The sequence below is a fragment of the Equus caballus genome, chromosome 1, assembly GCF_041296265.1.
Source record: "Equus caballus isolate H_3958 breed thoroughbred chromosome 1, TB-T2T, whole genome shotgun sequence".
NCBI classification, from domain to species: domain Eukaryota; kingdom Metazoa; phylum Chordata; class Mammalia; order Perissodactyla; family Equidae; genus Equus; species Equus caballus.
Genome location: NC_091684.1, coordinates 160,801,271 through 160,816,795, shown reverse-complemented (window position 1 = coordinate 160,816,795; position 15,525 = coordinate 160,801,271). Strand labels below are relative to the sequence as shown.

At 55.1% G+C, this 15,525-nt stretch overlaps 1 protein-coding gene and 1 long non-coding RNA gene across 2 annotated transcripts; both read left to right on the top strand.

Annotated features, from left to right (window-relative positions):
* The first annotated feature begins 118 nt into the window (after window positions 1–118).
* On the top strand, window positions 119–8,785 carry VPS18 (VPS18 core subunit of CORVET and HOPS complexes). Its single transcript, XM_001503497.7, has 5 exons — window positions 119–732; window positions 1,780–1,921; window positions 4,575–4,666; window positions 4,814–6,684; window positions 7,451–8,785. Exons 1-5 carry the CDS (start codon window positions 642–644, stop codon window positions 8,174–8,176), a joined length of 2,922 nt encoding a protein of 973 aa, XP_001503547.1. The 5' UTR covers window positions 119–641; the 3' UTR covers window positions 8,177–8,785.
* A 788-nt stretch (window positions 8,786–9,573) lies between these two features.
* On the top strand, window positions 9,574–13,158 carry LOC138918302 (uncharacterized). Its single transcript, XR_011427485.1, has 3 exons — window positions 9,574–9,855; window positions 12,401–12,635; window positions 12,847–13,158. It is a non-coding gene; the product is annotated as an uncharacterized lncRNA (long non-coding RNA).
* The last annotated feature ends 2,367 nt before the right edge of the window (window positions 13,159–15,525 follow it).

Here is a 15,525-nt window from a genome sequence, read left to right as displayed (position 1 = left end):
GGGCTGAGGAAGCCGACATTGCCGCCTAGTGTCAAGGCCGGGAACTGCAGCAGGGTCTGGAGGGAGGGGCTGGCGTTCCGCAGGGCCGGCTCTCCACCCCGCTCGCCTCCAGGTCGGAAGCGTTCAGGGCTCCGCCCCCAGGCCGAGCCCTGCCCCAGGCCGAGCCCTGCCGCAGCGCTCCCGGCTCCCGCCAGCCAGCGCAGACTGGGCCCCGGCCCCGCCCCCGCAGGTCGCACCACGCCTCCGGGGGGCCGGCGGGGCGACGTTCCCGCACGAGCGTGCGTGGGGGGGAGGGGAGAGAACCCGGAAGTTACGTAATAGGCGCGCGTCCCGGGGGCGGGAGTCAGCTGAGCTGCCGGGGCGAGGTTGGGACCGCCTGCATCGGCGGAGGGGAGCCGGTGGTCTCTTGGGGGAGGGAGCAGGGTGCAGAACTGCGCCACGTTTAAGGGGGCGGGCCCGCCGGTCTTCCCGCTCTATAAGGCAAGAGGGAGAAGATCCTCAGGGTTTTAAAGGGGGAGGAGTCGGCGGCGGAGTGGCAGGATCTGTCAGATCCCTGTCGAGGCTGGGGAGCCGCAGCTTCTACTCTGGGGCGACCGGGATCCCTGGGGGGAACCCTGTTGTAATCCCAGAAGCCGGGCACCATGGCGTCCATCCTGGATGAATACGAGGACTCCCTGTCCCGCTCAGCCGTCTTGCAGCCTGGCTGCCCCAGCGTGGGCATCCCCCACTCGGGTAAGGGAGGGCAGGGCGCCGCTGCCCCTCTTGGCCCTCTTGGCCCTCTTGGCACCTGCGGGGGAGGAGCGGGGAGGGTGGCTCCGAGAGCTCGGTTCACCTCCTTCACATGCAGTCCGGAGCTAGGCCCCTGATTCTCTTAAGGCTCTGTGGATGGTCGAAGTTTGGAAGAGCAGCAAGAGCAATCGCGTGATCTAGGCCCTACACTTAGGGTCCTTCTAAGAGGGAACCGGGACCCAGATAAGGAAGTGACTTGCCTGCAGGGCCGCAGTTGGGAGAACTGAGAATAGGCTCCAGGTTTAACCTGGTTCTGTGCTTTTCTCGCCAGGCCCCTTCTGGAGGTGGGAGGAAGAGAGTGGGGGAAAGAAACTGAGGAAAGGGGAGTGTTGTAGGGGAGGGGGGATGGTCCTGGAGGGAACTTTGTCACTGAACAGGGAAAAATGAAGTGTTTTAGGCCTTTTCTAGAGCTGGGTGCAGCCTGGAGTTGAGGGGAAAATTTGGTAGAAAGTAGTAGAGTTGGCAGAGGGGATGAAGTGCTGGGATATTTTGAGCAACGGTAATGGGAGTTAAGGCTGGAGAGAGAGCAGCTGCAGTTTGTTAACCAACTGATGGGAGGGTCCCCAGGGCTCCCTCTGCCCTTGTTCTCCTGGAGACTCACTGAGAGCATTACTGCATGGTCAAGGAGGAGGGGAAAGAGTGGAACTAGACTCTAGTTGAGCTGGGGTGGCTGGGCCAAAGATTGACAAGGGAGAAAGCCCAACCCCTTCCTCCCATTACCAGTGGGGACAGGTGCATTGTGGTGTGACAGCATCCCAAGGGCTCAAAGAATCAACCCCTCCCTGCTGTCAGAAGTGTGGGAAAAGCCCAGGACCCCTAATGGAGAGGTGATTGACAAACTACTTGATATATTGATATTAAACTGTTAACCAAGGTCCTGGGGTAGGAATATGCTGGGAAAGTGGAGAGGAGCCCTGTTTCGTTGCTGCCTCTCCTTGCCCTTTCTCAGTCTTTCCCACAGCAAACCTTTTCTTTGCTCCTCACCTGCAGGGTATGTGAACGCCCAGCTGGAGAAGGAAGTCCCCATCTTCACGAAGCAGCGCATTGACTTTACCCCTTCCGAGCGGATCACCAGTCTTGTTGTCTCCTGCAATCAGCTCTGCATGAGCCTGGGCAAGGATACACTGCTCCGGTAACTGAGGCCCAAAAGGTTTAGGAGTAGGGAGTGGATTGGTGGTGTTTGGGGGACTGTTAGCTCACTGGGGCCTTTCTTCCACTCTGGGCTGGTAAAGCAGTGGATTTGGAGTTTTCAGGAAATACCCTATCCCTTCCCAGAGAGAACCAGTGTAGTGTAGTAGCTAAGAATCAGATAGACCTGGACTCAGATCCCAGCTCTACCATTTACCAGCTGTGGAATCTTCTCTAATGTGTGCCTTCATCTGTTAAAGATAGTACCATCCCACAAGTTAGTCATATAGATCAGTGGAACTGTCTAAGTCCTGAAATAAATCCACTATAATGGAAATTATATCTCACTATAACTGGAAATAAAAATAAATAAATAGATGGAAATAATATATGACAAAGGTGTCAGCAAAATTGTTTATCTATCCAGAATAATCATTTGGGTAAAACAGAGCTAAGCCTCTTTTACAAAAATGAATTCTAGGTGGAATACTTATTTAAATATAAAAAATAATGTGAATATTAAAAGAACGTTTAATAAATTTCTATCTTCTTGGCCTGAAGGGAGACCTTCTTACGTAAGCTAAAAAAATCCAGAAGCCACAGGGAAAAAGGTAGATATATCTAACTACATAGTAATTTCATGACAAAATAAAAACAAAAAAGCACTATGAATTAGGTCAACACAAAAGATGGTGGGAAAATAATCTGTTTCACAAATAACTAAAGGTTTACATTCTTGTTCCTTAAAAAACCGTTACAAATTAATAAGAAAAAGAGAATTCAGTGGAAGAGGGAGGCAAAGAATGTAAACAAGCAGTTCACAGAAAGGGCACTTCGGATTTCCAGTAAAAGCTGAGAATATTCTCAGTCTCTGGGAAATGCAAATTAAAAAAACAATAAGATACCATTTTTTTTAACCCATCAGATTGGCAAAAATTAAAAACTAGTATATAGTGCTGGTGAAGGTACACAGAAGTGGACTCTCACACATTGCTGCTGAGAGTATAAATTGCCACCATGTTTTGGAAAAGTAATCTGGCAATGTTTGTTAAAATTTTATTTGTTTATTTTAAAGATTTTATTTTTCCTTTTCTCCCCAAAGCCCCCTGGTACATAGTTGTGTATTTTTAGTTGTTGGTCCTTCTAATTGTGGCATGTAGGACGCCGCCTCAGCATGGCCTGATGAGGAGTGCCATGTCTGCGCCCAGGATCCGAACCGGTGAAATCCTGGGCCGCCAAAGCAGAGCACGAGAACTTAACCACTCGGCCAGGGGCCTGGCCCTGTGTTAAAATTTTAAATACCTCTAATTTTGACCCAGCAATCCCACTTTGGGGAATACATAGCTATAAAAAGGATCGTACCAATTTGCAAGGCTACAGGTACAAGGAGAGTGATAGCAGTATTATTTATGGTAGGAAAAACTGGACCCAAGCTGAATGCCCATCAACAGGAAACTGGTGATTAAATTATGGTTCAGCCGTAAAAGGGAATATTAGTCAGTTATTAAAACACTGAGTTAGAGCTGTATCTGTTGACCCAGTGGATTGTTCATGAAATATCAGTAAGTGAGAAAAGCAAGTTACAAATTAGTATCATACACATATATACACAATATGAAGGCATTTTTGTAAAAACAGTGACAAAACAGCCCTATTTATGTTATGAGCATGGAGAAAGATGTTAACATCAGTTTTCTCCATTGGGAATGAAGTGTTAGAGAAGAAAATCATTAACTTTTTCTTTATACATCTTTTCAATTTGATTCTTTAATTAGATTGAGCGTGTACTTTGAAAAGAATTTAATAAAATAAACAGGAGCACCCCTCAAAGTTATTATGAAGATTAATGCAGATAATACTAGATTAAGCTCTTGGCATGGTGCTGGGTATATAGAAAGTGCCCAGTAACCATTAGCTACCATTCATTGTTCCCTTTTGACCCCAGCAATTTGGGATACCCCTGCCCATCTTCCCGGCTGCACTGGAGATGTGTGGAGCAGAGGGAAAAGACATCTGCTTAGTCACTGCTCAAAATGAGGTGGGGGAATTCTCAGCCAAGAGTTCTTTCTTTTTTCTGCTTTATCTCTCCGAATCCCCCAGGTACATAATTCTATATTTTAGTTGTGGGTCCTTCTAGTTGTGGCATGTCGGATGCCGCCTCAATGTGGCCTGAAGACCAGTGCCAGGATGTCTGCGCCCAGGATCCGAACTGGCAAAACCCTGGGCTGCTGAAGCGGAGCATGCGAACTTAACCACTCGGCCATGGGGCCAGCCCCTCAGAGCCGAGTGTTCTTAAGTAGGCCCCTGTGTGTGTTTCAGAGTGCCTTTGGGGATTGCATTCAGAATTTTATGTGTAGGGGTCATCCCAGTGGTGTAGCGGTTAAGTTCCCGTGCTCCGCTTCGGTGGCCCACAGTTGGCTGCTTCAGATCCCAGGTACAGACCTACGTACCGCTTATCAAGCCATGCTGTGGCAGGTGTCCCATATATAAAGTAGAGGAAGATGGGTGTGGATGTTAGCTTGGGACTAATCTTCCTCAAAAAAAAAAAGCATTTTATGCATATATGTAGATTTCAGGGAAGAGAGGCTATGGCTTTCATCAGATTATAAAGAGGTCTGTCCTTCTCTGGAGTGATGTTGTGCCTCTTATCCTGACAGCATTGACTTGGGCAAAGCAAACGAACCCAACCATGTGGAGCTGGGGCGCAAGGATGATGCCAAAGTTCACAAGATGTTCCTGGACCATACTGGTGAGTGGTGGCGGAGGTCTGAAGTTGGGGGAGTTGGTGCTGAGTGTAAGTCCCTGCCTTGGGTGGGTGGGATCTGGGGGGAGGGACATGGGGGAGGCTAAGGGCAATGGCAGCATCCTCTAGGGTGCCATGCTCTCCCCACTCCAGGCTCTCACCTGCTGATTGCTCTGAGCAGCACTGAGGTCCTCTACGTGAACCGTAATGGACAGAAGGTCCGGCCCCTGGCGCGCTGGAAGGGGCAGCTGGTGGAGAGTGTGGGCTGGAACAAGGCACTGGGCACTGAGAACAGCACAGGCCCCATCCTGGTCGGCACTGCTCAAGGCCAGATCTTCGAAGCAGAGCTCTCAGCCAGCGAGGGTGGGCTTTTTGGCCCTGCCCCGGATCTCTACTTCCGTCCATTGTACGTGCTAAATGAAGAAGGGGGTCCCGCGCCTGTGTGCTCCCTTGAGGCCGAGCGGGGCCCTGATGGCCGTGGCTTTGTTATCGCCACCACTCGGCAGCGCCTCTTCCAGTTCATAGGCCGAGCAGCAGAGGGAGCTGAGGCCCAGGGCTTCTCAGGGCTCTTTGCTGCCTACGCTGACCACCCACCCCCTTTCCGTGAGTTCCCCAGCAGTCTGGGCTACAGCGAGTTGGCCTTCTATACCCCTAAGTTGCGCTCTGCACCCCGGGCCTTCGCCTGGATGATGGGGGATGGCGTGCTGTATGGAGCGTTGGACTGTGGGCGTCCTGACTCCCTGCTGAGTGAGGAGCGAGTCTGGGAGTACCCAGAGGAGGTAGGTCCTGGGGCCAGCCCACCCCTGGCCATCGTCCTCACCCAGTTCCACTTCCTGCTGCTGCTGGCGGACCGGGTGGAGGCGGTGTGCACGCTGACAGGGCAGGTGGTGCTGCGGGACCACTTCCTGGAGAAGTTTGGGCCGCTGAAGCACATGGTGAAGGACTCCTCCACGGGCCACCTGTGGGCCTACACCGAACGGGCTGTCTTCCGCTACCATGTGCAGCGGGAGGCCCGAGATGTCTGGCGCACCTACCTGGACATGAACCGCTTCGACCTGGCCAAAGAGTATTGTCGAGAGCGGCCAGACTGCCTGGACACGGTCCTGGCCCGGGAGGCTGATTTCTGCTTTCGCCAGCGTCGTTACCTGGAGAGCGCCCGCTGCTACGCCCTGACCCAGAGCTACTTTGAGGAGATCGCCCTCAAGTTCTTGGAGGCCCGACAGGAGGAGGCTCTGGCTGAGTTCCTGCAGCGAAAACTGGCTGGTTTGAAGCCAGCCGAGCGTACCCAGGCCACGCTGCTTACCACCTGGCTCACGGAGCTCTACCTGAGCCGGCTCGGGGCTCTGCAGGGTGATCCGGAAGCCCTGAACCTCTACCGGGAGACACGGGAGCGCTTCCGTGCTTTCCTCAGCAGCCCCCGCCACAAGGAGTGGCTCTTCGCCAGCCGGGCCTCCATCCACGAGCTGCTCGCCAGCCATGGGGACACGGAACACATGGTGTACTTTGCTGTGATCATGCAGGACTATGAGCGGGTGGTGGCATACCACTGCCAGCATGAGGCCTACGAGGAGGCCCTTGCCGTGCTTGCCCGCCATCGTGACCCTCAGCTCTTCTACAAGTTCTCGCCCATCCTCATCCGTCACATCCCCCGCCAGCTGGTGGACGCCTGGATTGAGCTGGGCAGCCGGCTGGATGCCCGGCAGCTCATCCCTGCCCTGGTAAACTATAGCCAGGGCGGCGAGGCCCAGCAGGTGAGCCAGGCCATCCGCTACATGGAGTTCTGCGTGAACGTGCTGGGCGAGACTGAGCAGGCCATTCACAATTACCTGCTGTCTCTGTATGCCCGAGGCCAGCCAGCCTCTCTGCTGGCCTACCTCGAGCAGGCCGGGGCCAGCCCGCACCGCGTGCATTACGACCTCAAGTATGCGCTGCGGCTCTGCGCTGAGCACGGCCACCACCGTGCTTGTGTTCATGTCTACAAGGTCCTGGAGCTGTATGAGGAGGCTGTGGATCTGGCCCTTCAGGTGAGCAAATGAGGCTTGACCCCATCCAGGAGAGGGGCCTGGAGAGCTCTGGCCAGCAGGTACTGGCTTCCCTTGCAGAGAGGTGTTGTAGTGTAGAGGTTAAGAACATGAACTCTGAAGTCAGGGTTTGAATTCTGGTCATGCCACTTGCCTAAGCTGTGTGGCCTCAGTCTAATTTCTGAACCTCTCTGTGCCTCAGATAATTCAGCTGTGAAATGGGGGTACTATCATAGTGCTTACCTCATAGGGTTGATTAAATTACTGTATATGAAAAGCACTCAGAACAGTGCCTGGTACAAAGGTAATTCTATGTACAAGCTAGCTATTGCATTATGGTTGCAATTGCAGAAGGGGAAGGTGCTGAGTTCTGTTTCTCAAATCATGAATCATCTCCTGCCTTAGGATCACATGAAGTGCTATTTAAAATGTTAGTGTCTGGATCTGAACCCAAGACTTACTGAATCAGAATGTCTGAGGGTGGGGTCCAAAAATCTGTATTTTGACTATGTTCCCCAGGTGATTTTTAAATTCATTAACACTGAATCCCCTTCATCGTAAGTAGTTTTTACATAGCTGTGACAGGGACAGGTCCATTACTGACATAACTTCCTATCCTGGCCCCCAACCTTGCTTGCTGCCAGGGATCTGGGAATCCTGCACTGGGGCTTCTCCTCAGGCCCAGGTTCTCCCTGGGCATCTGTCTCTCCCAGTCTCTATCCGGGGCGGGGGGGACAGCTTGACCCCAACACTCATGGTCTCCCCACAGGTGGACGTGGACCTGGCTAAGCAGTGTGCTGACTTGCCCGAGGAAGATGAGGAACTGCGCAAGAAGCTGTGGCTGAAGATCGCACGGCACGTGGTGCAGGAGGAGGAAGATGTGCAGACGGCCATGGCCTGCCTGGCCAGCTGCCCCCTGCTCAAGATTGAGGATGTGCTGCCCTTCTTTCCGGACTTTGTCACCATCGACCACTTTAAGGAGGCGATCTGCAGCTCGCTTAAAGCCTACAACCACCACATCCAGGAGCTGCAGCGGGAGATGGAGGAGGCCACAGCCAGCGCCCAGCGCATCCGGCGAGACCTGCAGGAGCTGCGGGGCCGCTATGGCGCCGTGGAACCCCAGGACAAATGTGCCACCTGCGACTTCCCCCTGCTCAACCGCCCTTTTTACCTCTTCCTCTGTGGTCACATGTTCCATGCTGACTGCCTGCTGCAGGCCGTGCGGCCTGGCCTGCCAGCCTACAAGCAGGCCCGGCTCGAGGAGCTGCAGCGAAAGCTAGGGGCCGCCCCACCCCCTGCCAAGGGCTCTGCCCGGGTGAAGGAGGCGGAGGGTGGGGCTGCTGCTGGGGGGCCCAGCCGGGAACAGCTCAAGGCTGACCTTGATGAACTGGTGGCCGCTGAGTGTGTGTACTGTGGGGAGCTGATGATCCGCTCTATCGACCGGCCCTTCATCGACCCCCAGCACTACGAGGAGGAGCACCTCAGTTGGCTATAGGAAGGTGTCACCCCTGATGGGTGGGCAGGCAGTCGGGGGTAACTACTGCCCCCGCTTAGGATGGCCACCCCATAGTCGGTGCTCAGTCATCTGGAGACTGCTGGGCCATGACTGTGTTGAGGGCGTAGAATTATAGCTGTTGCCCTTGAGGCGTCAGCTATGAGTGCATTTTGCCGGCTGCCCGTGCTGTTCAGAGCCGCCTTGGGGCTGCTGTTATGCCGGGCTGTTAGCCTGCCTCCCAGTGGAGGGCCTGGGCCTGGAGAAGTCAGAATTCTGACCCATTACTGTCCCCCCTCCATCTAACAGCTCTCCTTTCCTTGTCCCTCCCCACACGCAGCCTGTTCACCTTCTAGAGTGAGAGTACCATTCTTCCTTTTTACTCTGTGCCTCTTCTCCCTCAGAGGTGTCTGCCCCTAGGTCCCAGAAGTGAAAAGACAGCCCCTCGGAGTCCTAGGCATTGGGGGTGGGAAAGGTGGTGCTGAGGCGTGGCATGCTCTTGTGCACAGTGTCTGGGGCTCCAGGGTGAGGCGTGCCCTGGGGCTGAGGGCCTCATGGAGGACAGTGGGAGATGGCGATGGGGGTGGCGAGCATTAAACTGTCTGCACTGTGCTGGTGGCTCTGGAGTTGATGGCTTTGTTGATGCTGGGCTGAGAGGTATGTGAGTGGTCTCCAGGCGGGGCTGGAGTGCCACAGGGAGGCTGCCAGGGCTCTGCATCCCTTCAAACCTTGGCCCTCACTCCTTCACCTGGAGATTTGACAGGACGATTTTGCCATTTCTGCTCGCTTCCTTGTCTCTCCATCCTCTCTGACTCCAGGCTTCTGTTGGGAATTACGGCCCACCATCCTGTCTCGAGGTCGAGACTGTTCTTCCCTCTGGCCAGCAGGTGGTGCTGCTCCCCACAGAATCCTCCGCACTCAGGCAGCTCGGGGCGCTGATTTCTCAAGTCACCTTCTCCACTAGAGCTTCCTCAGTCTGGTCCCTCCCTAGTTGTCCCAAGAATTTTCTGGGAGTCTCCACTGCCTAACCAGAAATCTCATTCTTCCTCCCGCTACTCGCCCTTAGCATGCTGGATTTTCCTTGCCCAGATCCCTGGATCCCAGCGTTCCCAGCTGCTTCCTGGCTTTGATTCTGCCCTTGCACTCTCTGGCATTTATTGTTGAGACTGCCACTGCCACCATCCATGGCATTTGGAAGATCTGTTTTCTTCCCATCTAGCTCCTGTGACCTGCCCCTCCCCCCAGATTACACTTCTTCAGTTGTAGCTGGAGGCTAAGCCCTAGGGAGTTCTGGAGCAGGACCTTCCTGTGACATCAGCTGAGCACCCTTTGCACCCTGGACTGGTGTTCATAGTCCACTACCTGGCTCTCTGGGTGTGGTCTGTCAGCTGCCCAGGCTGAAGCAAAATCATGAGTGTTCCTGGAATCAGGCTGGGGTCAGGCCACCTGGCTGGTGACTGCAGGCTTCTTTCCCCTGCAGCCTAATCCTCTTCCAAAACTTGTCTCCTGCAGTTCTGGTGGAACCTTGCCCTGCCGTGCTCCCCAGCCACTAGAACAGGGTCTCTTCATGCACTCTGCCAACCGACAGGGCTAGAAGCTGCCCATCTTTGATAAGCCTCAGATTACCCATCCTCCTCCAGAAGCAAGAGCGGGAGCAAATGTGTGTGTGTGGGTCCCACTGGGTGAGTAGAGGGCATTCTAATCCTGCTTCCTTTCCACTCTTCCAGGAAGATTTGGAGGGCTCCTGCTCCTTTCCTCTCCCCATGGGGCCTAAGGCTCCCCTCACCTGCCCAGTGGAGGGCTCAGGGGTACTGCTCCCCACTGTCAGTGAGTATTAGGTATAAACCTTGGCCTGCCATTGGTGTGGTCACTTGCTGACTTAGAACAGCTTGGGGCTTCTGTCTTTGCGCATAATGGGTGCCTAACACATGTTAGTTAAACAAACACTGCCCTATCGCTCCCTCCTCTCACAGGACTTGGCTAAGACAGCCTGCGACGCCCCTGCCCCTTCTGTCCTCTCCTAAGCCTACCCATCTGGCCCTCAGCTTCTTCCTCTTTCCTGGAAAAAGGCCCCAGGCTTCCCTGGCACTGACAGAATGGGGTTCCGTTGAGTCAGGGCAACGGGAAACCACAGCTCTTAGATCCCTGGAAACCAAGCAAGGCCTGGAATGGAGGAGAGTGAGAAGGCCCTGAGGGCCTTGGCCCTAAGCCTGGGGGAGGGCCAGAAGGGGGTGGGGTGGGGGAGCAGCTGCGTGGGCAGGGGCCAAGATGAATGAGCTGCTTCTGGAGAGGTCACTGGAAATAGGAGGAGTGGCCACAGGCAGTGACGCTGGGATCAGGGCAGGAGGCCTGTAAACAAGGAAGCCACCTGGGGGAGAGCAGGGCGGCCACTGGTCCTGGGAGCAGGTGCTTCCTGAGGCCCGCCCTTGAGGGCCCTGGGGGGCCGCCTGGCTAAGTCGGCAGCGGGCACTAGGGGGCGCTGTCTGCTGGCTTCCCGAACTCCAGCTCTCTTTCACAGCTCCAGGGGGAGTGGCCATCAGAGGGTGTGCCGAGCGGTGTCTGAGGTTCGGCTTGCCCCTGGCCGTCCTCCTTTCTTTCCCCAAGGCACACGCCAAGGGCGCTAGCCCTGGCATGGAGGACGCGGGGCTCAGAGGCTGGCCAGCCTGAGTGTGAGCTCATGCCCCCGGGACCACCAATTCTCGCCGTTCCTGCCCCACTCCCACCCCAGGGCCCGCGTCGCAGGCCGGCTGCACCAACCCCATTGATTGGGAGGGGGCTCTGAGGCCATCAGGCTCCGGGCTGCCCTGGGCGCTGCCCCCCTGGCGCCAGGGAAACAAAAGGTTAGAGAGCCCAGAGGGAGTTATCTGGCCCCACCACCACCGGGGGAGGGAGAGAGGGCCAAGAGGGGCACACCTCCTCCCCACTCCCCCAGCTCTGCAGATTCTTCGAGACACTTTCACAGGCGGAAATTCCCAGAGGTCAGAGGAGGGAAACGGTTAATTCCTTTTATTCAATGGGTCCCCCCTACACGCCTCCCCCCAACTTCCTCCCTCCACTTCCCGCCCCCCCCTGTGTGAACAGGAAGTGGAGAGGAAAAGGCTCTGAGCAGAGCAGCTGGGAGCAGGAGGCAGGGAGTGGGTGCAGGCTTGGTGCCAGCCCTGCCCCTCATGGTTACTTGCTGGAGGGCCAGACCCACTGTGGCCTGGGAAAGAACCTGCAGCCCCGCTAGCTAGTGGCAGCAGGTCCAGGAAACAGCCTGGTGTCTGAGCCCCCTTCCCTCAGCCTGTCTCAGGTCAGTGGCTGCTTCACTGAGGGTGCAAAGCCTCGTCTGCCGGAGACCCAGCTGCCCTGGCCACTGCAGCCCCACCCCCACTGCAGGCTGGGCATCCTGAGGCTGGCAGGCATCTCTTCAGGCAGCCGCCGGTCCTGGCACTGGCTCCAGCCACTCAGCCCCTTGGCCCTGCCAGTTCTTTGAAGCTCATGCAGCGCTTCCTGTTTGGGGCGGGCGATGCCAGGGCCCCTCCCCCACTATTGTTCTGTAGAGACCATAGGTCCATCTGTTGCCCCATGGTGGGGCCCCTAGGCAGTGCCACACGGGAGCAGCACCACAAAGGACCCTGCTGGCAGCTTTGCTTACATGGAGCCAGGCTGGGCCCTGGAGCAGGTTGAGGATGAATGGTGGTGAGAGGCAGGCCTCGGGTGGGCAGTGGGAGAGAAAGAAGATGCTAGATAGTTCTAGTTCTTGGGCAGCTGGAGCCCTCAGCTTTCTCCTCCACCTGGAACATGGAGATGATGATATTCAGGGAGCTATTCATACTGAAGCCACCAGGAAAGGAACACCATTCTTATGTCTGGATTCCAGAGGGGAAAACTGAGGCAGAAGGGCAAACTTTGGTCTAGGACAGCCAATAAAAGAAAACGAAGTAGGATCCTTCTTTCAAGGGGATTAGCCCCTGTTCGCTGAACGCCCCCCGACTGGGTACTTTCCGCTCCCTGAACAGCTTTGCCTTTTTGCAGCTTTTGAAGTAGCCCTTGAGCTGAGCAGTCAGGAATCACAAGGTCATGAGAAGTTAGGGTGGCCCTAGGTTGGTGACCAGCAACCACTGAGAACAAGCCCGGGCAGGCCTGGCAGAAAAAGAGAAAGGGGCACTGGTCTGACCCCAGAAAAGTGGGTGCTGCTTCTGGTTCCCAGGCTGCCGTGGCCAAAGGTCTGTTTGTGTTTCTCAGGTGTGGAGGCAAGTGCCCTGTAATTCTGCAGCTCATCTCCTCTGCCGTGGCCTGATTCTATGGGTCGGACCTCTACCTGCTTCCTCCCACAGGGCTGGAAGCCCAGACATGGTCTACCCCACTTCCCTTGCCAGATCCTCTGGCCTCTCTTCCCAGCCCAGGACCTGAATTGCCTAGATCGCAGCTCCCAGAAGGAGAGAGCTGCAGAGACGTCAGATGGAGGCCATAGAGTGAGGTGAGACCCCTGCTCAAATAAAAAGATTCATGGATGTCCAATACCTGAAATTGATATGCTGAGCTTCCCTGGTGGAAGTTAGGCTGGTGGGGGCCCACACCCCCATTCACTGTCCTTTCCTCCCCCACCCCAATCTCTATGGGATGCCAGGATGCCCAGGACCTCAGTTTGAAAACCACTGAGCTGCCAATCCCACCTCCTGATTTTACAGATGCTGAATGTAAGAGGAGAACTTGGTAGCTGACACAAAGCTCCATCCAGGATCCAGTCCCTTCTCCACAAGATTCAGCATCAGTCAGCAGTGATCCCATGACCACTGGGAACCAAACGCTGTCCTAGGCCTTCCTTGTGCTCCCTCTCCATCTCCAGCCAAAGTGGGTCGAGCTGAGGGACAGGGAGGTGATCTGGAAAGAGCAAGTGCAACTCTCTGCTCTGCCGTGTATCAGCTGTCTGTTTAATCACATCCTCAGAACCTCAACTTCTTCACCTATAAAATGTAAATAAATAGAACAGACCTTGAGAGACCCAAGTGAAGCTTCAAGGAGAGAGGGCAGCGCATCTACAAAATCAGCCCAGGGCCTGCCCGCTGAGCACTTCCTGTCGGCTTGCTTCTCTTCCACTTTCTCTGAGCCTCATTCCTCTGGGACCCCATGACCCCTGTCGTGGCTCTGCCCTCAAAAACCCCTCTCATCTCTCGGGGAATCAGAGTGGAGTCAGAAGAAAGAGGCTTAATTGAGAAGGTTTTTCTGGTTTCTCAAAAGACCACGATTCTGGGGAAGAGAGGCTCAGGATGGGTATGAGAGAGGAAGCCCTCAGGCATATAGAATATGGCCGCAGAGGGACAGGAGTGTTACCTTGGGGGGGCGGAGTCCTGCTTTCCTGGAGGAGAGTGGGCGAGTGGGCACTACTCCAGCTCCAGAGCATGGATCGGATAGGCCGGGCGGGGGCTGGGCCAGGCGTGGCTCTTCTGCCAGCCTGCCCTCATGGTCCAGCCCAGAACTTGCACAACAGCCTGGCTTGCTGGCTGCCTGTTTGGCTGGCAGTCCCCTGGGAACCTTAGGAAGTCCCCCTTGTCCTCCCCTTGACCTTTGACCCCTTAGGCCTGCTACAGGCCAGAATTCCAGGCAGTTGTCCTCTCTTTTACCTTCTGTTCCTGGCCATTTCCCTTTAAGCCTGGGACTAGGAGACACCCCAAACCCCTACCTTATAGCTCATCCTTTCACATGCTCTCAGGTACAGACCCACTGGGGCCTCCCCTGGGACAGCTCCCTATGTGAGCCAGTGGGGACCCTCGGCCACAAGCCAGCAGGACCCTTGGAGTCTAGCTATCTGGAGGGCCCAAGCCTTTCAGGAGAGCCCCCACCACCACCAAGTGCTCCTGACACCAGACATCCGCCCAGGTGCCCTGCCCAACTCCATCCCTGTCCCAAAGCCCAGCGGGTGAAGCCAGGAACAGCAGACAGAACCTCCCCATCTCCCTCCATCCTCTGAGCAGTTGAAGTCCGAAGAACCCTTGATACTGTTCTACATTAAACCGTGCTGCGCCTCACCGCCCTCAGTTTCACAATCAAATAATTCCCTTTGGTTTTCTAGCGGAATTTTTGCTTTTATTTTTTAGGGTTTCTCGGCGTTTTTTTTTAACGCAATCAGTCTAAATTTGTCATCGCACATCCCCCATTTCCGCCCCTAAGGGCCTCCTTTTCATCCCCTGGAATCTGGAAACCATATGTGTGGGCAGAAACCCCCCAGCATCCCCCACGGCACCCTGGCCCAGCCCGGCCTCCACAGGGCCAGCCTGTTAGCAGGGGAAGAGTCTACACTCCAGGCTGGGGCTGGAAAGGGAGTTTCTCTTTGGACCTTCCCAGCTCAAGCCATGGAGAGGCCGTGTGGTCTAGTGGTTAGGGCTGGAACACATAGGTTTTGTCCCCAGCAATCTCTTTGACTAACTCAAGAAGCCTGGGAAAGTCCCCTTGGTACCCAAAGGACTCAGTTTCCCCACCGGCTGAGGGGCTCAAAGCTTCACCAGCTACCTCATCTTCTACCTGCCTCGGTAAAAAGAGTTTTTGATCCATAATTATTTGCTCTGTTACCTACTAGTTGTGTGACCTTGACAAACCGCTTAATCTTTCTGAACCTCAATTTCCTTATCTATAAATTAGAAACTATTATTGTACCTCCCTCCTGGCTGCTGTTAGGGTTAAACAGCACCAGGCATGCTATACAAGCTCAATAAACAGTAGATGTTATTGTTAATAATAAGTAGAAATACATGATGAGGGGGAGTGTGTTAGTGGGCCGTGCTCTGAGGCCCACCCTGTCTGCCCCTGCCGCTCCTGCTCAGGCTGCCCTCTGTGGACCTTCCTTGGGCCTCCTCTGGCTCTAGAAGGGGCGGGGATGCATTACCAGTCAGTCATTGTGGATCTCGGCTGAGGCCCTGCTGCTCTTCCCTGTCTCCATGACGACCCCAGCCCCTCCCCTCCTTCCTTCCTCAGGAGCTTTCTGTTTACTGTAAACAGCTGCCCCAGCTCAGCCCTCGCTGATCCCGCCCAGGGTCAGCCAGACCCTCTCTGAACTGGGGACTGGCTTGATGTGTGAAGGTCTGGGCACAGCGTCCTGGGCTCCACGCGTCCTTCAAAAGGTTCTGCCTTGCCACCTTGACTGGAAGGGAGGGAACAAAGAGAGAGGAAGGGCCTGTCACCTCAGACCAGGGCAGCCAGGGCCTCAGAGACGAGGAGCAGATGGAGCGTAATTGAGGAGGACCACGCTGAGAGAGCTTGGCAGCGAGATCTCCAGCTTGGCCTTAGACTGACCTGGGTTCAAATCCTGGCCTGGATTTGCTCACTGTGTGACCTCAGGCTGGTCATCTAACTTCTCTAAGCTTCACTCAGTT